Source organism: Zophobas morio, unplaced genomic scaffold, assembly GCF_036711695.1.
Source record: "Zophobas morio isolate AGI-343-1 ecotype UQ-CSIRO unplaced genomic scaffold, CSIRO_AGI_Zmor_V1 ptg000031l, whole genome shotgun sequence".
Taxonomy (NCBI): domain Eukaryota; kingdom Metazoa; phylum Arthropoda; class Insecta; order Coleoptera; family Tenebrionidae; genus Zophobas; species Zophobas morio.
The window spans coordinates 10095835-10117528 of record NW_026972136.1 but is presented as its reverse complement, the minus strand read 5'-3'; the positions used below and the strand labels follow the sequence as shown (position 1 = coordinate 10117528).

The window sequence follows — 21694 nt, the reverse complement described above, 5'->3', positions numbered from 1 at the left end:
AATCTAAATTCATAAAAAAATGCCCTTGGCTAATTTTCCACATGTTCGAAGGAAAAAAAACTGTTTTTTAATTATTTTTTCGGTAGTTTCGGAGATTATCTTAATTATCGTAGCAGGTACTAACACCACCCACCCGCCCTTTTTTTTCTTAGACGGTATCATTTGCCAAAATCAGTCTTATCTTAGCAAATAGCTGCTAGCCTCGCCCACCCACCCTTTATTTTTGAAGAGAGTATGTCACTTGTCAAAATCAGTCTAGTACTATTACGGATATGGCCGAAAAACTGATCGTTTACTTATCTTACCCTAACACACATGCATAAAAAAATTATTAAAATATTCTTACTATTACTGGGTGTTCCGATTTCCATGTCACTTAGTATATAATGTCTCATCAAAAACGCATATTTTTGGAAATACAACAGTTTTATTTTCTTAATTACAACATGAAGAAACCCTCATATTTGGTATACAAATTTTGAACACAATCTGAGTTTTCTTAAAGTTATAACTGAAACCAGGAAGATATTTCTTGAACCAGGCATGGCCATCAAATGCGAATCTATGAACAAAAAATCATTTTAAAACTTAACGACGTTAGTAAATTTTGGTTAGCCGCCAAATGAATTGCAGCTTTTATTTTATGCATTGATGGGACATTTGTGTACCTCAGAACCACTATTTTGTTTAACTGTAATACTTGAGATATATAAATGTCCCCAACACTCGGTATGTAAATTTTGTTAAGAATGCAGTCTTCATTTTCAAAATTACAAGAGCTATAATTAAATTTTCGTAAAATGAAAACCGCATGGTTTTCCATCCAAACCCACATACGCGTCACGTGTTGACGCAATTTATTTGAAATCAATCAGTGTCACTCGACTGCGTAAATAAAACGAAAATATAATTAATCTACTACTAGATATACAATTAATCCTGTATTACTGGCCATTTTATAGCAGGATTATAGTTCCCCAAAGCCTCGTAAACCTTGAACGCTTGCATTTCTGCGTTCACACACTTTCAAAACAATGACACCAATTCATCTCAACATAATCCACTTCTGTATTGCAAAGCTATAAATCGCTGTGTAAATTTACGCGCACGGACTGTTAATATCCTCCAAAACAAGTTACTGATTTTTCAGTTTTCTCTGAATTCCTTCCAAATGCAGACATCGTATCGTCAACACAAGCAATATTGCTGTCCCAGCCAACATAAATAAAGTTCGTTTTGCACGAAAAGCTCTAAACATCTCCTCCCTACACGTAACAGATATTGATGTCCTTTTTTGCTTTCAGAGTAAACGGCCCACGTTTCATCGATTACACATTTTGCTTCGTAACGAACTTATCTCCAGCGACGAGATACATTTTGTCGTATCAGTAATTCCGTGTTGATGAAAACGTTATATCGTTTCCAGCGCTGTCGAGGCCGGCCGTTTGATAGTAGTCGTCCTTATGGATTTAAGGTGCACTTCTTTGAAGTCCAAATCCGGTGACTTCCAGTTGATGAAATTTCTCCTTCAGTGAGGTTGTGTATACGAAAGAAAAAAAAATACTGGTTGATATTTCAAATAGCAGATATGTGACATTTTTCCACAAAATAAAATTCTCACTTTGTTGGAAGATCTAACGTTTTATTTGTTCAAGATTTGTCTAAGTTGTAACTAATTGAACTTTAATTTTCACGAACACAAAGGAATCTTACACGACTGATAGCACCATAGTACACGCACTGAGGGTTGTTCACCACACCTACACTTAAGTTTAAGAACCCTAGACACGATGCAAAATTACTCAAAGCAAGTCTTTAAAAATATTGTCACTGTACTTTTTAACTGTCCATGGTTACCCGTTCCAAAAGTCTGATATTTGGAATCGATAATTATGAATAAAGTAGAGTCCGCAAAGCAGTGAACATTTTTGAAACAGAAGGTTCACTATTTGGCGGACTTTATTTTATATGGGTAGCCTAGTTTTAAAATTCAAAACCTCATTTTAATTACTAAAATGCATATTTAAAAACCACAAAATTCCATTTGAAATGCAAAAGTTGATGTCATTTATAGAAAAACCAGCACAGATATATTACAACACAGTAAGTTACAATCACATTGGGTATCATTAAAAATTTAAAAAATCTGTTTTACGGGCTTTAAAATAAAATAAAATTCAGAACTGAAACACTAAGAAAGTTCACTCGAATATTTAGAGTCCGCACAAATTTGTGATCAAATTATGTGTTCCAATGTCTTGAAACGCGACTTTAACCTTCTGTAAAAAAAAAAACAGTTTTACGCAAACACCACTTTAAACAATTTATATTAAATTTCAAACAAAAAAATAGTATGGTATTCTGGAAACAAAATCTTGACGTTAGAAATCAAATTTTTGACAAAGAGAAATAAGTTGAGTTTAACACAGAAACAGATGTGATCACGAATTACAATAGAGTTCTTTTAATTTTGGCAAGGTGTTGTAAAATCGTACCAATTACATCTGGGATATTTCTGTTTCTGTTTTCATCAGACATCTTTTTAGCATTTTAGAGGCGGAAACGTATACTGACTACATAGATGTATATAGTGTGTCGGACGAAGGCAGAAATAAAAACACCATTTTACAACACCTTGCCAAAATGAAAAAGTTACAATCGAAAAATAACAATAACCATAATTAATTTAAGTTTGTATATCCAACTAAATCCTCCATGGAAGACAAATACTTATTTCACATTAAAAATGTCACTAGGATTTTTTAAAATTTGACTTAAGAAGCAAGATGTTAACAAGGGAAGACGTACTTTAATTTTTATCTAAATGCCACTGTCATTGACACAAACTGTTCATACAGGGTGATGAAAAAATGGCATATAAACTCGATTGTACGTTGTTAATAAGGCTTTGAAGGACTTGAAAAAAATTGTTAAAAAAATCCTGAACCAAACCTTTGAAAATATTTAACTTCAAAGTTAAAAAATTAACTTTAATTTTAATGTGAATTTGACTGACAAAATAATTTTCGATAAAAAATCAGCGTATTCTGGCAAATTATGTTAATTCTTCAACTTTGACGTTAAAATTAAAATTTCGAAAAGTTTGGTGCAGGTACTTTTTTTAACCATTTTCTCGAGTTCTTTTAAGGGCGTACGATTGAACTTATACGTCATTTTTTCATCACCCTGTCACTGACACAAATGGACGTTAAACGAATTAAAAGATCTTTCACATCTTTTTTTTTCAGTTTCCCAATTTTTTTGTAACACCATAGTTTTATTTTGTTTCAGGTAAATATTTAAACAGGTGATTTATGGCATAATTAAAAAAAGTATGTTTTCCATATTTATTATTACTACAAAGTAGTGAAAGTGAAAAATGTGTAAAATTCTTTAAACAATTTCCCGTGTCTATTTTTTGAAATTATTTCCAAGATGACGTCATCACGTTCTTGGTGGGGATAAATATATAAATTGAAATTTCTAGAATGCAGTATCACTTATAACGTTATTTAAATGTCATTTAAACCCTGTGTGACCAATTTTAAAAACTGGTCGAAGGTTATTTAGACAGAACTTTCCTCGCCCTTGAAATACAGTCCAACAAATGCAATTTCTTCCAAAAATTTTGCAAATTTTATTTTTTCAATGATAATCCGAACGAGTTAAAATAAAGACTGATAAACCACAAGAATATATTCACAATATTTTGCGAATTTTAGACAGGATCTATTCGACAAAATTTTGATTTACTATTTACCATGCTTGTGATAACTTGAAACATTCGTTTTTGCAGTTTCAAAGTTATTCGCAAAATGTAATTTAATTCTGATTTTTTTTTGTCTCGATGTTTAGGGTAGAACTCAAGCCGGATTCATAAACCACTCCTATACCAATGTTACTTTATAAAATTTTAAGGAAGTTCTGTAACAAAACTAAAAATTGTAATAGTTTACTTTTGTAATTTTTTATCGTATTTTACCAGACAAGAATAAAAAGAATTACAATAAAATCGTCAAAAAGGAAATGCGTTTTCATATTCTACGAGAAATTATAGCATTAAATATTCGTCAAAATAGTCGTTACACACTGCTACGAAAAAATCAAAATTTTTAATCTCACATTGTATCAAATATCACTCACGTGTGATTGTTTTGATAATGTGGAAAAACCACAAAATTATCGCAGCAACTACGAAAAATGTACAAACATGTTTTTTCAATAGTGTTCCAGTTAAAAAAGTTGAATTGGGTGATTATCCGCCCAATTTTCAAAAAGTAGACATAAAATGAGCTCCAGTGTTGGCAACCAATACCCAAATTTCTTAAAAACTGGTATTCTGGTATTAAAATTGTCCCATAACAAAGCCGTGAATAGCGATTCTCAATGTTTATGCAACATAAACAACTCCAATTACTCTCAGGACAGCCACCACAACAAATTTTTGAGCAAACTTAAAAAATCGTAGAAATATAGTTTCTTCTATTACCACTCATTGGTTCCAAAATTCGCTTTTTAACATCAATCCTCACGTATGATGTTTGGAATCCTGTGAGACGTCCACTATAATAGCCCAAAAATATTTCCACATCATCCATTAATCATTTCAAGGTAAAATCTGCAAATTTCTTTTACAACCAAAGTAGTTCTTTCTTCTACTGTGTACAGTAATTTATTTCCGCCTCCTGGACGTCCTAAGTTCCCAAGGTAACCATCCCCATTTCATTCCAACCATTAGAAAATCAAACCTCCTTACACTTTGTTATTTAACCTGTTTATAATCTTGCACATAACAACCAACATCAATATAGATAATCCTTGCACAATTCCTTCATAACAACAACAATACAATATCGCCAGAAGTCCTTATTTTCTCAAAAATACAAAAACTACAAAATCCATGGACACTTACCAAAAACAAGTCAAAAGTTAATCTGTTAGTTTATGGGGTGCCTTAAAGAAATTTAATTTTTCTCTTTTCAGAACCATACACACATTCTTCTGATTAAGGAATTCTTGCCCAATAACAACAGAAACCTCTTGCATGTGATCTGGGACAACTATAGCTTTGATTAAGGCTCTAACTGACCCCACTTCTAGAGTAATCTTTGTTTCCCCTAAGACCGGAACGACTCCTCCACCATAAATCTCCAGGTAGTTTGACCCTCCCACAACGTTGAGATCCAAGCCACTGATGGCTCCCTTTTTAATCGTTACAGCGGTGCATCCCGTGTCCACGAAAGCGTCCATTGTGCGTCCATTAACCACACAATTCTTATACAAACAACTACTGTGAGTTTGACTAAGTAACTTGCAGTACATCATCTTCTCAGCCTTTCTGCAATTCCTCGCCAGATGTCCTCGATTCCCGCATACTGTGCACACTTTCGCCGCCATGGGTACTTTATTCTGATGTCTGAAGTTATTATTGTGCCGGATAAACCTCTTGTCGAGCCGCGAATGCACGGGGGCTGTCCGCTTCGGTGGAGATTTCAGCGACCTTCCAACATCCTCGTTTTCACGAAAACCCTGACTTCCTGGATTATGGTAATCAAAATCTTCCCTCATTGGGTCCTTTTCATACTCGAAGACTTCTTCAGTGTGGGCTGAAATTTCAGCAGCGTCCTCCATGGCTTGTTGCTCTTCATACAACCAGTTATTTAAAACTGCGTCCGCGTTTGGGGCTAGCGCGGGAGAGTAATCGACGGTGTATTCTGGTAAAACGGTGAGAAATTGGGAGTAGAGAGTCTCCGGGGTGAGGTAATTTTGCGATTTGGCTTGTTCTTGTATAGATTGGTTGTTGAGTCCGTCGATGAGACACGAAACGGCGTCTTCTCCAGTGATTTTACAGGCTTCAATCAGGTACATTTTGCTGAAGTAATAGGCGGTCATGCTCTCGTCGGCTTGTTTAAGTCGCGTCACTAGTCGTTTTAAAGAGGTGATGAAATCAGTGTTGTCGGGGAACATTTTCGAGATGAGGATCTTCCACTCGGGCCACGTGTAGTCGTAACTCGGCAGACTGTTATACCACGCTTTGATTATCCCCGACATTTGACTCCCCATGTACGAAATTGTCGTTTTTTCATCCCAGTTGTTCTGGATAGAGACGTCTTGAATTTTGTTGATCCACATGGACGTGGTGAAGTCGTGCCGCCGCGGTTCCAAACTAAACTGTCCCCGCCTTTCCGTTGGTTGCTTCTCCGATACTTTAACAGCCGTAGTAGGTGGGGCTTCCGGGGGCGGTTGACTGCTCCTCTTTATGAGTTGCTCCAACATACCTTCGAGACGCGCCAGTCGTTCTCCGGTGGCGTCCGAATTGCCAGCGCTGAACTGATTTGTGGCCTTGACGTCCTTCTGGTGGTATGACTCACTGTTGGTGGACTTGTCGGCTTTGGTTTGTTTGCTGCTGGATTCATTTTTGGTGCTGTAAAAGTTGGCCTTTTTGTCTTTGCTGGGGTGGTGATGTAAGTACGATTCTTCGTCGGAGTTTATGGAGCTCAAGGAGTCGTCTTGATATTCGATTCCGCGCGTTTGATCCCGCTCTCTTTCCCTGTCTCGGGTGTGTTCACTGAAGCGGTCGTAGTCGTAGGGCTGGAGGTGGTGGTGATGTCTCCGGCTCATGTCGGTGCACCTTTTTGTTTACAACACTTATTTTAGAAAGTTTTTGTACACAACTGGGTTATCCGTTACGGAACCTGACAAGATGGATGCGAGTTTGACGGAAAACGGTTGGCAGCGCTGCTGTCAAGTGACAGAACGAAGACCACCCAAAGTATACATCGAGTAGTGAAGGTATAGGAATATCGAGAAGCGATACATGCTCTATTAAATCAGTTTGATTTGTTCTTTTAAAACAATAATAACGAGCATGCGCAAGAAAAGACGTAGGGACGCATACGTTTATAAATAAAAAAAAACGTCTAGAATAAAAATCTTTTCGAAAAAATGCGTTAGAACGAATGTTTTCAGAAAATAGCTTCATCTGAAAGTTAAATCATGAGAAAATATACGCGGTAGAACGAAAGCTTTTAAAAAATGCGTATACAGACTTATGTTTTAACGTATGAGTCATGTGGATGTATAACTGGTTGCATATGGTTTTCAATGTGAAGGCACCTTGACTATATTTACTATTACATAGTTACTGTTTTTTGATACAAAATGAGCTTGATAACGTTCATCTACTATTACTTTTGTTATAATTATTTATTAGATATAATTTAAATAATTTTTTTTAGTTTACATTTTATAATTGTAGTTGGCTTGTCTTGTAAGTTATAACGTTATAAGTTTATCCATTTACGACCCGGTTTACAAAAGCTCAATTAAATATTTGATTGCGATTAAAAATTTTTAACAAGGCGTTAAAGTACCACGTGACCGAATCTACGCCAATCAGATATCGCTAAACGCCTCGTTGAATGCGTGATTAACTTAATCTCATTTAAACTATTGTATAAACTGACCCAATTTATGGCTTACGTTACTATAAAGTAGCAAAGAACTCTTATTAAGTAAAATATTAAATAGGTAGATCTTTAAAAGCTTTAATAATTGTTTTGTATTAATTAATATAGTTCAAGGGATAGAAGATGTTCTGAAAAACATATAAAATAGAAACATTTTATCCTTTGTATCCAACACATCAGGTAAGTTTTAGAACATATAACTTGCAAACAAATCATTGTACAGCGCAGAGTGGTGTTGAAAGTAAAATACATTATTTTACGTTTTCTTTTAGTGAAAGTTTTCAAGAAAGTGTAAAACTGGATGGAAAAGATACCTTCTAGTAAGAAATGAAAAAAATTGCAAATATTTTTACTATGATTGTTATCGTTCTTTCTTTCTTTCTTTTTTTGAGATTTTTCAGTTTCATTGTCTTTTTGTCTATCTTCTGTTTCAGTCAATTTTTATCCCCATGTTTCTTTCTGTTTGTTTTTTTGCCTGTCTTTCTATGATTCTTTTGTGATGTTTTCGATGCTTTCTACCTCATTTGATCTCTGTCATGTCATTTTCGTGTAGCTTTCTGTCTTCCCATTTGTTTATATATTTTTTCCTTTTGGCACTTCTATGTGTATTTCTTTCTGTTTCTCTCTGACGTTCTTCCTATTTGGTTTTCGCCCTGACTATCATTCTTTTTTACTGTATTTTCTTCTCGGTGTCTTTGTTTCTGTTTGTTTTTATTTCAACTTCTTTCTTTTTTTCCGATCTTTCTATCTTTTTTTCTGTATATCTTTTTTATTTCTGTGTTTCTTCGATTTCTCTTCCTATCTTTCGTTTTCTTTGTTATTGTTTTGTCTCTCTGTTTTTTTTTTGCCTTTCATTCATTCTTCCCGGCTTTCTATTTGTCTTCATTTTCTCTCATCTTCATTTCTATGTTTCTTTAAAGTTGTCTCTATTCTATCATTCTTTTTATCTTTGCTTCTCTGTTTTTTATTTTTTTGTAATCTTCCTGTCTTCCCCTCTGTCTATATATTTTTTCTTTTGGGTTTCTCTTCGTATTTCTTTCTGTTTGTCATTTTTTCTGCCTTTGTAATTTTTTTGTGTTTTCCTTTCGGTCTCTTATTCTTTATCTGTGTGTTCTTTTCTTCCTGTCTACCTTTCTCTATGTCTGCTTTCCTTACTGCCTCTCTCTCTCTCTCTCTCTCTCTCTCTTTCTGTATTTTCTTCTATCAATCTTGTTTTCATTTCTATCTATTTTTACTTTTATTTTGTTTTAGATTCCTTTCTGTCTTTTCTTCTATTTACCTGTCTTTTTGCCGTATTAAAAAGTTTGCAAAATTTCACAGCTTTCGGTTTTGGAGTTTCAAAGTTAAACTGGAAAATGTTATACGACTGCGATTTTTCCCAAAAATCTGGATGTCTGGGGTGCAACATCAACACGGATTAATAAACCACATCTGTATATAAAAAATTTAAATAAGTTCGCTGACATTTGCTACTTTTTTTGGAATAATTATAATTAATTATATTTTGCCTTTTTTTTCTTAATATACGTAGCCAACTTTTCACAACAAGAAATTTAAAACATGGTTAAAACGGTACATTCTTGCAAGGAAATATGGATTTTGCAATTATAGGGCGAAGTCTAATTGCAAAATCGATATTTCTTTGAATAAATTTTCCATTTTAAACATGTTTTAAGTTTCATGTTGTGAAAAGATGGCTACGTATATTGAGAAAAAAAAAGGCAAAATATAAGCCCCGCCCACCCACCCTGTCTCAATTCTGATGATTTTTTTTACTTGTCGTGAACCAAGAGGGAGCTTAACTGCAGAATACTTATTTCTTTACAAGAAATTAGAAACATGTTGTTGATTGTCGTGTTGTTCAAAGTACAATCATGTACATTAAGAAACAAAGGAAAATATAAATCCCACTCACCCACCCCATCTCCATTGTGATGATTTTTATATACTTAGAAACTTAAAACGCGTTTAAAATGGTATATTTTTGTAACGAAATGAGGATTTAGCAATTAAATTCAGCTCCTTTGGCTCTCGACGATTAAAAAAAATCATCACAATTGAGAGAGGGCGGGTGGGCGGGGCTTATATTTAGCCTTTTTTCTTAATATACGTAGCCGTCTTTTTAGAACAAGAAACTTAAAACATGGTAAAAACGGTACTTTTTTGCAAGGAAATATGGATTTTGCAATTATAGGGCGAAGCTTAATTGCATAATCTATATTTCTTTATACAAATTTTCCATTGTAAACACGTTTTAAGTTTCATGTTGTGAAGTAAAAAATTCGTGAATTACGAATTTTTTCAGATGATAACACTCGTTCCATATTTTTTAGCAGAAAAAAAGGTTGTTAAGTATGTATGTTTTATAGGGAACAATAATTGATTCTAGTTACTAAGGTAGTTATAAATACCACAAAAGCTTTGGTAAAAATCATTATAGGTTTTGGCTATCAAACTACCTTAAATTTGGCGTCCAGAGAATCTTGGGTGTTTGTAGTATTTCTTCTATAATAGAATTAATAGACATTACTATAGTTTGAATTATCTATGTTTTCATTGAATTTTCAAATGTTAATCTATGCCCAGACTATTAAACACTCATATTTGAATCTAAACCAATAAATCAAAAGTTAAAGCAATTTTTTCAGCGCAATTTTATGGACATTAGGGGTGACTGAATAACGATTAAGTAATAATAATTAAATAAGGGAAGTTCTTACCTAACGGCAATATCAGAATGTTGTGGTGTCCCGATTTAAAAATTAAAAACCCCATTAAAAAAAAATATATTCCGATAACGGCGGCAATCTCCCATGTTTGAGTGCGTTTAGTGGATTAGCGAAATGTCACCCTATAGGTTGGTAGCTTTCGGAAGTTTGAAATGTGAGCATTGGTTCTTTTTTTGTGGTGCAGTGTAAACACGTGTTAAAATAATCATCAAAGGAGAGTTTCTTAAACAAAAAAAAAATGCGTTCAATTATTATAGTTCATTTTCTAAACGAGCGGAAAAAATGATTAATCATATTGTTACGAAAGAAACCCATACGCCGCCCCGCTACGACGCCTATGGGTTCTAGTATGTACGGTGGTGATGACTCATCGTTGGTGACGGCGGCGGATTGCGTGTTTTTTTCCGTGCCTCTAAAAAAATGAATAGTAGTGGCGATACAGTCAACACGTGTTTTGTTGTTCACTATTTATAAACTCACATTCAAGCAAGGATTTTTAATTTGTGTTAATGGTTGTAACGCAATTTTACGACAATAATATATTATGTTTAATTGTTTACCTAAAATACGTGGCCAAAATACTCTTCTTCATTTTGGTCTTGGTATCTAAAGCTCTGGATATTTTTACCTACGTTATTATATTACTCAAATTTCATAATTTCTCACTCGAGATTTAAAATACCTCATTAGCAGCATTTAAGCTAATATTAAATATGGATCCATTTTGGGAGAAGGAACTAAAAAATTATCATCAACTAAATAAATCATGGACTGGAAGTAGGAGGGGTATTATATGTTTATTTTGTACTGCGTATGCGGGATTTTTTATCGCCTGAATTTGAACATTTATTCTCAACGTACACCGCTCTACAGCGAAGCGTATCCGAGACCACTTTATTTCGATTTTTACAGCATTGAATATGTGCCAGGATCCAGATCCACACAACTGGGAGTTTCTTGCTTCTTGTTCATGTGAATGTTTATCTGTAACAGCGGTGTGAATCAGACCGCCTAGTTGGCTTCATGTTCGTTGTTGTATCTACAGTTCGACCAAATAAATTTTTCCAGCGCTGCCCAGTTTGTTTTCACTCAGCTTCGTCTTGTAGTCGATTGTCAATAACTCAAATTTCATGTAACACCACCGTAATACTTTAGATATCACCATCTTTAATTAATGTTTCTCTTTTCTTTGTTTGTTTCAATTTGTGGTATTTAAATATTTGTATCGACTTGTAACAGATTTCTTTCACAGCTTTTCCCCCCTCAGGAATGATGAATAAACAACGTGTCCCCATATTTTGAATTTTGATTTAAAGTCACATTTCCGTCCTTGGGGTTCACCGAGTACATTCCACCATTTATCAAATCATTAGGTGGTCTTCATTTTATTATATAATTACAGTTCAAGACCAATTTTAAATTTTCGGGGGTCTTATAATTTTGTGCACGTATCTCACTCTAGTGGGATGCTTGGGTCATCACATATTTTAAAATTTAAAAAGGTAATATCTGTGTCACTGAAAAAGTCACCAATTTGAAATTTAGTCTATATGGCGTCCACATGTTCGAAAATTTTCGTCGAGGTTATTAAAATTTGTTAATGTCAAGTGTTTAACAAAACATTTGTGGTATGAAAAAAACAATGCTGTGAAACCGCATTTGCAAAATCAATAAAAATAAGTAATTTAGTTTGTAATTTCATAAACGGGCAATTGTTTAAACAAAAATGAATCGCATTCAACGCCACAGTTTTCCTTAACAAATGTAAACAGTATAATTTCAGTAACTAAGTGATTTTCTTAAGTTATTGCATTATTCACACTTCGTGCCTTCTCACATCGAAATTAATAATAAAGTAGCGGTCATTTCTACGGAACCACTCGATAAAAAGTCAAGTTGGTAGCCCTGTCATCTAGTACTTTACGCCGAACGCTGTTGGTAGCGGTAATTGACATGGCAATCGAAACTAGCACAACACGAATGTTTCGGTTGCCCTCAGCTATGCCGCACTGTATCCCGTGCAGACTGTATGTTCTGTTCATCTATTTATTAAAATAAAATATCTACATTGACAATGGGGCCATCTAACCTGTCAAATTTTTGACACATATGTTTTCCCCCAGAAACCCGTCAAGGTCACTTACACCAAACAAATTTTGAAAATTTACACTAGGGAGTGGTTCTATAGAAAAGATCGCGACTTTAGATAGTTTATGGTATTTAAACTAATCATAAACGTTAGTCCATTTTGCGAGAAAGGACCTCGAGAACTGCCATTAGTTAAATGAATATCATCATGGCAGATGTACTTTATTTTTATCTTGTCTTGTATTAATGTGTTACTTTCTTACATTCGAATTATTTTCTCACAGTTTGAATTTGAACATTTATTCTCGATGTATGTATGTATTTTAATTTTGGTTGTTTCCTTTCTGGTAATTATACTCATTTTGCTATCGCTACAAATTCACGAGATTTTAACTTTAATCGAAATAAACGCAGAAGTGACAGGACCACACACTCAAATTGACAGCTTTTCTGTCATTGCGGTTTTCATGTGAATGTTTATCTGCTATAGTGAACAAGCTGTCTAGTTGACTGTGTCCTTTACGGGAATGGAAGTAAGTTTCAGAAATGCAAGTGTTTAAATTCCATAGCACGTGTTATGATTGTGATTAGGGCTAAAAGATCTACACGAGGAGACGCCCTTCGTGCCGCTGTCACCACCTAGTTTATTTTTCAATCGACTTAGTTTTCTTCCTCGACTGTTCATATTTAAATCTACCGCCACATCATCGAGACAACTTAAGTCATCGCAGAATTGTTATCATCGTGCAACGTTTTCTTAAAAAAACAAAACGTTTAGTGTTATTTTGAAAGTACTAACAAAAATCCGCTTTGAAATTTTTGTACATTAAGACTCTGTGAATCTTAGAAATATCATATTCCTTTTTTTCCAGTCAATATGGTATGGAATAAGTGATTCTAACAAACTTATTATTATCGAAAACGATGTCCTTGAATAATACTACCACTAACAGAAGTGGGAAACGCCCAACTATCATTTAAATATGTTGACACAGGTCTATACCCTTTGTTAGCGTAATTTTTGTATGCATGAGTTGCAAAACTGTGGGAGTTTATTAACCCTGGTATTCACGTTCTTTACATTCGGCAGACTATACATTTCCGGTGGCCGGTCAAATTGAAATTTGATGGAAATCAAAAAGGGAACAAAACGACTGAATAATCAATAAAGTGCAAACTTCACCGTTTGTGAGCTCGAAAATATTAGAATAAAACATCAAAGTAAAAGTACGTTAAGTACACACACCAGTCATAAAAGTGAAGGTGACGAAAGAAACAAACAAGTTATACAAAGACATTTATTATTCAGTAAATTTCGGTATTCGTATAATTATCTTATAATATAAACAACTATTTCTATGTACAATGCAACATGGTACAAGGATTACGTACACCATTATTCCTCGGTATTCATAAAATTTACCTTCAGTAAACACATCCTCGTAACAAACCAAAGTAACAATTTAACTCTATCACATAATATAATGTACACCAATTTTGTACACTGACACAAAAGTGGTGCATCTCGAAGAGCGATACATCCAAAAGAACAACGTAGAAGAAAAGAACGAAAAATAGCGATAAAAATGACCAAGAAAAGAAAGACCACCAGCTTGGCATGTCGCGAATTCGATTCATCCGATTATTAAAAGAATTTTGATTTGTCATTTTTGACGGAAACAAGTGCCTACGTAAGCGTGCACTGAGCATGAGAGTGAATTAGTAAAATCTAACCGCTAATCAACATGGCGTAAACTATGACAAGTGAAGTTGACGGCATGTTTGGACGTACCACAGGAGGGGTGCATTGCCGCTTAACTTAGTGCCTTGATCCAAAGATGGCCTACTCTACTTATACTTCTTTTGTTTCGCTATTCATTGACTAAAGATGGTGTTCTAGAGCTCACAGCATTCACTAGAAACGCAAACTTATCCAACTAAACCATGCTCTATGTATGAATTAGGCCTAGATCCTGTATTTCCTACGATTTGCCGAGAGAACCCGAACGGAACGAAAAACGTTAAAAAACGAAATAAATGCGCCTACGACCGCTAAAAATCACTACTTTGCCCCTTGGCACGTTTTGTTCCCCTGCCAAGCCGCAGCGCCCCCTATACCATGGCGACATGGTTAATAAGACACGATCCGCACGATTCAGTCTTAAGTCTTGTTCGTTTAGTTACGTGGCGCAGAGGAACGGCTACTAGATGGCGTTGCGTGGTGAGTGCGGGGTGCCAACACAAAATCTGCATGTATATACACGTCGAAAAAACAAAACGGTGTGCCAAGGCAACGGCGATTCCAGCCTTGTAGAAACTCAGTCCGCTGTGTAACAGCCCCTTTATTTTTGCTTTGTTCGTGACCAGACGCTAGTCTTAGTTTTATTAATTGAGCACCATGGAAGGAATGGATCTGTGTTTTTTTTTTTCAAATTTTTGTCGGCTGCATGTTCGCACTGATGTCCAACAAACGTCATGACTCCAATGGTTGTTGTACAGCAGTGGAACAGAGGCGTGGCTTGAAGCATTTACGATGAAGGAATAGATGACCGAAAGGTCATTGCTTAAAGAAGGTTCCTGAGAGAGGTAGTTTCGACAATCCTCATTTAATTCCGGAATACTGCTCTTGGTATAGGTGTACGCCTTCCACGCTGAAGATTGAAGCATCTAAAAACAAGGAAGCCATTAATTGAACTGATAATACAAATGAATAACATAATAAAACACAGACCATAACCAAAAATATACATATAAGGCTATTTTTGCAGCTACTAAATTTTTTCCTCTGAAGTGGTAAACCTACCCTAAATGACAGTGTACTATACTTTACAGTGTGCTTTAGAGTTTAATTTTGGCACCTGCTGTCTGAATATGTTATATTTTTACAGTTTCACAATTTGATTTAATTAATTTGTACAAAAGCATGTTTTAATAGTAAAAAAAAAAAAATTAAACTCAAAATATAATTACTAGAATACTTAATATATGTATAATATAATATAAAAGGAACGTTGTGTAACGGACAAAAGAAATGTGATATAAATAAGAAATAAACTTTATCCTGCAGTTATGGATCCAATTTGCCGACTTCCCTTACCTACATAATTTTATCAATCTATAAAGTTAAAATTGAACGCTATCCTTTTTGCCCTGCACACAAATCTTACTGGAATCGTCACAGAAATGTTTCAAAAACATTATTTTGCTTACAGAGATGAACGTCACATTTTTCCAAAGATTTGCTTCATTATTTTGTTTCTTCTCAGTCACTTGAAATAAAAATTAGTTGAAGAAATAATACTTCCACAGCCCATACAAATTCCATAAGGACGCGGTCCGTACAAGTGCGGACACTATGATGTATATTTAAAACACGCAACCAACTGAAAAATATGCTTTTCGAAAATGGAAAAACTCAAAAATCCTGAAATTGAAAAGTTCCTAAGAAATCGAAACAAAACATTGGAAAATTGCTAAACTCAAAATTTAAAATTTAAAAGTCGAAAAACAGAGAAATCGAAAATTCCAAATTTAAAAAATCGCAAAAAATGAAAAATCGAAAAGTTGAAGAATCGAAAAACTGAAAAATTGTGAAACTGGCATTCCAAAACAGAAATCACGAAAAATCCAAAAATTGGAAAATCGAACTCGAAAACTGAAAAGTTGCGGAATCGAAATTGGCCAAAATCCAAAAGTTAAAAATCGAAAAATCTAAAATCAAAAAATCCAAACCTCAAAATCTCGAGAAACCGAGAAATCGAAAACCTGAAATCACGAAAATTTTAAATACTAAAATATTGAAAACTCAAAAATTTAAAAAATCGAAAAACCGAAAAATTGAAACATCGAAAATTTTAAAAAACGAAAAACCGAGAAATTGAACTCCGAGAAGTTGAAAAATCGAAAAATTGAAACATTGAATAATCTAAAATTTTAAAGATCGAAAGGTCTAAAATCAAAGAATTAAAAGAATCGAAAATCTGAAAAAAACGAAGAATTGAAAAATTAGAAAATCGAGAAATCGAAAAATTTCAAATTTAAAAAATTATAAAAATTGAGTACCATTAACAAACTAAAAAATTATAAAAACTGAAAAATTGAAAATTCGGAAAATCCAGAAATCGAAACAAAGCAATCGGAAAATTGTTAAATCCAAAATCTAAAATTTAAAAATCAAAAAACCGAGAAATCGAAAATTCCAAATTTAAAAAAACGCAAAAAAATGTAAAATAGGAAAGAATTAAAAAACTGAAAAATTGTGAAACTGGCATTCCAAAACTGAAATCACGAAAAATCGGGAAATTGAAAAACTAAAAAATCGAAACATCCAAAAATTGGAAAAATGAAGTCGAAAATTGAAAAGTTGCGAAATCGAAATTGGTCAAAATCCGAAAGTTAAAATTGATAAATTTAAAATCAAAAAATCAAAACATCAAAATCGAGAAATCGAAAAACTGAAATCTCGAAAATTTTAAATACTAAAATATTGAAAACTCAAAAATTTTGAAAATCGAAAAACCGAGAAGTTGAAAAATCGAAAAATTGAAACATCCAAAAATTGGAAAATAGAAGTCGAAAATTAAAAAACCTAGATATCTAAACATCAAATGATCGAAAAATCGAAACATTTAAAAATCCAAAAATGGAGAAACTGAACAATAAAAAAATTGAAATATCGAAAATTTTAAAAACTGAAATATTAAAAAATCCAAAATTTTAAAAATCGAAAATCGAGAAGTTGAAAAATCGAAAGATCAAGAAAACTAAACATCAAGAAATTGAAAAATCTAAAATTCGCAAAATTGAAATATCGAAAAAGTGAAAAATCGAAAAATTCGAGAAATCAAATATTCTAAATTTTTAAAAATTGAATAATTAGAAATATCGAAAAATTGGAAAATTAAAAAATATAAACATCAAAAAATCTAAAATTTAAAAATCGAAAAACTGAATAATCAAAAAACCGGGAAATCGATATCCCAAATTTAAAAAATTGCAAAAACTGAAAAATTCCAAAACTGAAACGACGAAAAACTGGGAAATTGAAAAATTAAATCATGGGAAATATTTAAAAATTGGATCGAGAATTCCAAAAATCGAAAAACTGAGAAATCGAAATAGGTCAAAATCGAAAAATAGACCAATCAAAAAATTGAAAAACTGAAAATCCCAAATTTAAAAAATCGCAAAAACTAGAACTGAAAAACTGAAAAATTAAAAAGCCGAAAAATCGAAAACGAGAAGTCAAAAAACCGAAAAATTGAGAAATTTAAAATATGTAATACAAAAATTGATAAATCGAAACATTGAAAAATCGAGAAATCGAAACATCAAATTGTAAAATCTAAAATTTAAAAATTAGAAAAATTGAAAGATTGTAGAACTGAAACATCGAATGATTACAAAGTCGAGAAACCGAGAAATGGGAAAATAAAAAAATCGATTTATTCAGAAATTGAGAAATCGAAAAATTGAAAAATCAGGAACGTCAAAAATTGAAAAATGGAAAAATTGAAGAGCCGAAAAATCGAAAAATTGATAAAACAAAACCGAAAATCGTAAAATTTAAAAACTGAAAAATCTAAAACCGAGAAGTAGAAAAATCGAAACATCGAGAAATAGAGATATCAAAAAAAGTGAAAAATTTAAAATTTTAAAAATTGAGTCTAAAAATCAAAAAATTTATAAATCGAGAAATCTAAAATTTCAAATTTAAAAAATCGCAAAAACTAAAATCGAAAAACTGAAAAATTAAAAAATTTCAAAACTGGAATGAGGAAAAATTGGAAAATTGAAAAGTTGAAACATCCCGAATTCGAGAAATTGAAAAATTGAAACATCGAGAAATCCAAACACCAAAAGATTGATTGATTCTGAAACCGACAAATCGAGAAGTTGAAACATCGAAGAATTGAAAAATCGAAAAATTGAAGAACTGAAAAATAAGAAAATCGATTAATCCAGAAATTGAGAAATGGAAAAATTGAAAGTTCAGAAACGTCAGAAATTGAAAAATGGAAAAACTGAAGAGCTAAGAAATTGAAAAATCGTAAGACTGAAACATCGGAAAATTGAGAAATCGAAAAATTAAACAATATCAAATTTGAAAAACCGAAAAACAGAGAAAGCGAAAGTTGCAAAATCGGGAAAGCGAAAAATTTTAAACTGAGTAGTCGATTAAATCGAAAGATCGAGAATTCGAATCATCAAAAACTTGAAAAATCCAAAATTTAAAAATTCTAAAAACTGAAAAATCGAGAAAACGAAAAATCTAAAATTTAAAAATGGAAAAATGAAGAATCGAAATATGTGTTGAAAAAGCCTAAAACCAAAATATCGAAATATTCAAAATTGGAAGAAACATTGAATCGAAAAAGTCCCAAATCTGAAACGTCGAGAATTTTAAAAATCGAAAAATTGAAAACCTGAAAAATCGAAAGTCTGAAAAGTCGAGAAATCGAGTAACGGGAAAATCAAAAAATTGATTAATCGAGGGATTCAGAAATCGAAAAACTGGAAATTCAGAAACGTCAAAAACTGAAAATTCGAAAAACTGAAGAGCTGAAAAATGAAAAAATCGAGAAATCGAATATCTGAAGAATCGAAAAACTGAAGAACCCCAAAAACTGAAATACCGGAAAAAAAAATCGAAAATTCGAAAAATCGTAATCATATAAAATTTTGATTTTTTTTCCAAAAATTAACAGACAGAAACGGGAGATCTAGTTTTTTGTACTCGAGAAGTCATGAAACGTCAAGAAAACATGAAAACAGAAACTACACTACTTGAACCCGTAAAACGTCGCACATAAAAAATTACACTGTTTTTCTCTTTTCCGAAATGGCGTTCCTAAGAACTAATAAAGTGAATTCGTATCTCTTGCGTTTACGAGGTCCCAATAGTGGCAAATAAAAAATTCATCGCCTTATTCGTGTACTGCGGCATCTGCGTGCACTCACCGTCGGGCAGTTCTAGCAGCTTCTTAGGCAATCCGTTGAAATATGGGTGCACCATTGCTTCGTCGGCACCTAACCGCTTCTGGGGGTCCAGCTGGAGGAGCGACGTCGCCATGGTTTCGCCGTGGACGACGTCGTGCAACCTCGGCCAACACAGCCCCAATTTCCTAGATCTATACTGTCCTATTTTATGGAGTTTATACCCCGGCAGTCGCGTCACGCCGGGCCAGTCTTCTTCTGTCGGAGTTCCTAATACCTAAAAAAAAATTACAAATTTAGTTCCTCCGGTGCGTACAAGGCGAGTTTTCTCGACTTCGACAACCAAATAAAATATCCTTCATTAAATTACCAAGTTTTACAAGGTTTGGACTTGCGTAAAGCAGCAGGCAGCGCAAAAAATTAACGAGTTTCACATTACGACAAACCCAATTTCGAATGGTGGATACAGAAAACACACAAACTAAATCGTAATTTAATTCCCTGCAGATTTCCGTAGACAACGACGACGACGACTGTTGAAGGTTGTAAACTTCCTGCAGCAATCTCAAATGACGTTTGATAAGCTTACACTGATCATATAAGCTGATTTACGATGCTAATTACGCAATTAGGGACATTTGTGTCGAACGAGCGAGCACTTAATTGACATGATGATAGGAATTATTATAGGTAGGTAATTTGTATAACACACGTAGGAATTATTACCGTTCAGGAGGTTCTTAGACAAAAGTGAGCTATGACATTTTTTCTTCACGTTGGATAAACTGATTCATGGACAAAATGGTTTGCTTTCGGGGCGTAGTAAAATTTTTGTGAATAATGTGAAAAGCTTACTTTAGCAGCCTAATATGGGAAATTTTTAATATTGAAGACATTCCTACTGATGACTTTAATTTTTGTAGTGAATTAATCGAAATGGAATAAAATACTAAATCGTCGAAAATGGGTCGAAATTTGCGTAGTGGAAAATTTCATTTTCGAAACAGTTGTCTAAAAATTTTGAAAAAATTCGGGGATATATATTCCGACGTGCTGATTCCAAAAATATAGCGTGTTGATGGTCACAGAGCAACATTTTCGAAAGAATCGGTAAGAAATGCGAATTTTTAAAAATTTCTAAAAATTTCGATATTTCAACGGTCGATTCTGGAAAAAACGTGGCAGTTAACAAAGAACCGAGGGCGGAAGTGAGTTCTAAAACTCGAAATCTACAAGAAAATGTCAAAATTTGGCCGAAATTTGAAGAATGGGGAACCATTGGAAAAATTTCACTAAAATAAGTTGTCTAAAAATTCTGAAAAAATTCAGGGATGTAGATCTCGATTTGGTGATTCCAAAAATATAGAACGTTTCTGGCCACGGAGCTAGAATCGGTATGAAATGCGAATTTTTGAAAATTTCTAAAAATTTCGATATTTCAACGGTCGATTCCGGGAAAACGGTTGCAGTTATCAAAGAAACGAGGCCGGAAGTGGGTTCTAGAACTCGAAATGTACAAGAAAAATGTATTTGGTTAAGTTTCGAAAATGTCAAAATTTGGACGAAATTTGAAGAAATTGGAAAAATTTTACTAAAAAAAAAAGCTGTCTAAAAATTCTAAAAAAATTCAGGTATGTAGATCTCGATTTGCTGATTCCAAAAATATGCAATGTTTATGGCCACGGAGCAAAATATTCGCTAGAATCGGCATGAAATGCGAATTTTTTAAAATTTCTAAAAATTACGATATTTCAACGGTCGATTCTGGGAAAACGGTTGCAGTTATCAAAGAAACGAGGCCGGAAGTGAGTTCTAGAACTCGAAATGTACAAGAAAATGTATTTAGTTAAGTTTCGAAAATGTCAAAATTTGGCCGAAATTTGAAAAAGGGGGGACACCATTGGAAAAATTTCATTAAAAAAAATTTGTCTAAAAATTCTGAAAAAATTCAGGGATGTAGAACTTGATTTGCTGATTTCAAAAATATAGAATGTTTATAGTCACAGAGCAAAATATTCGCTAGAATGGGTATGAAATGCGAATTTTTTAAAATTTCTAAAAATTTCGATATTTCAACGGTCGATTCAGGGAAAACGGTTGCAGTTATCAAAAAACCGAGGCCGGAAGTGGGTTCTAGAGCACGAAATCCACAAGAAATTGTATTTGGTTAAGTTTCGAAAATGTCAAAAATTGGCCGAAATTTGAAGAAGGGGGAACCATTGGAAAAAATTCACTAAAAAAAAAGTTGTCAAAAATTCTGAAAAAATTCAGGGATGTAGATCTAGATTTGCTGATTCCAAAAATATAGAATGCTTATGGTCACGGAGCAAAATATTCGCTAGAATGGGTATGAAATGCGAATTTTTTAAAATTTCTAAAAATTTCGATATTTCAACGGTCGATTCTGGGAAAACGGTTACAGTTATCAAAGAAGCGAGGCCGGAAGTGAGTTCTAGAGCTCGAAATGTACAA

General features: G+C 33.4%; 2 protein-coding genes across 5 annotated transcripts in view; both read right to left on the bottom strand.

The window, feature by feature from the left end:
- Positions 1 to 415: 415 nt before the first annotated feature.
- LOC135139221 (uncharacterized) lies at positions 416 to 6726 on the bottom strand. Its single transcript, XM_064069367.1, has 2 exons — positions 4913 to 6726; positions 416 to 562 (listed from the first exon to the last, which is right to left on the bottom strand). The coding sequence occupies exon 1, from the start codon at positions 6619 to 6621 to the stop codon at positions 4930 to 4932; it is 1692 nt and encodes a 563-aa protein (XP_063925437.1). The 5' UTR covers positions 6622 to 6726; the 3' UTR covers positions 416 to 562; positions 4913 to 4929.
- Positions 6727 to 13570: 6844 nt separating this feature from the next.
- Positions 13571 to 21694, bottom strand: part of LOC135139419 (cyclin-dependent kinase 14) — a 193940-nt gene continuing 185816 nt past the window's right edge. For all 4 annotated transcript variants that reach the window (XM_064069639.1, XM_064069641.1, XM_064069640.1 and 1 more), the window contains 2 exons: positions 19247 to 19499; positions 13571 to 14953 (listed from right to left, as the gene is read on the bottom strand). In XM_064069639.1, coding sequence (XP_063925709.1) covers positions 14889 to 14953; positions 19247 to 19499 — 318 coding nt within the window. In that variant the 3' untranslated portion in view covers positions 13571 to 14888. The remainder of the gene's footprint in view (positions 14954 to 19246; positions 19500 to 21694) is intronic.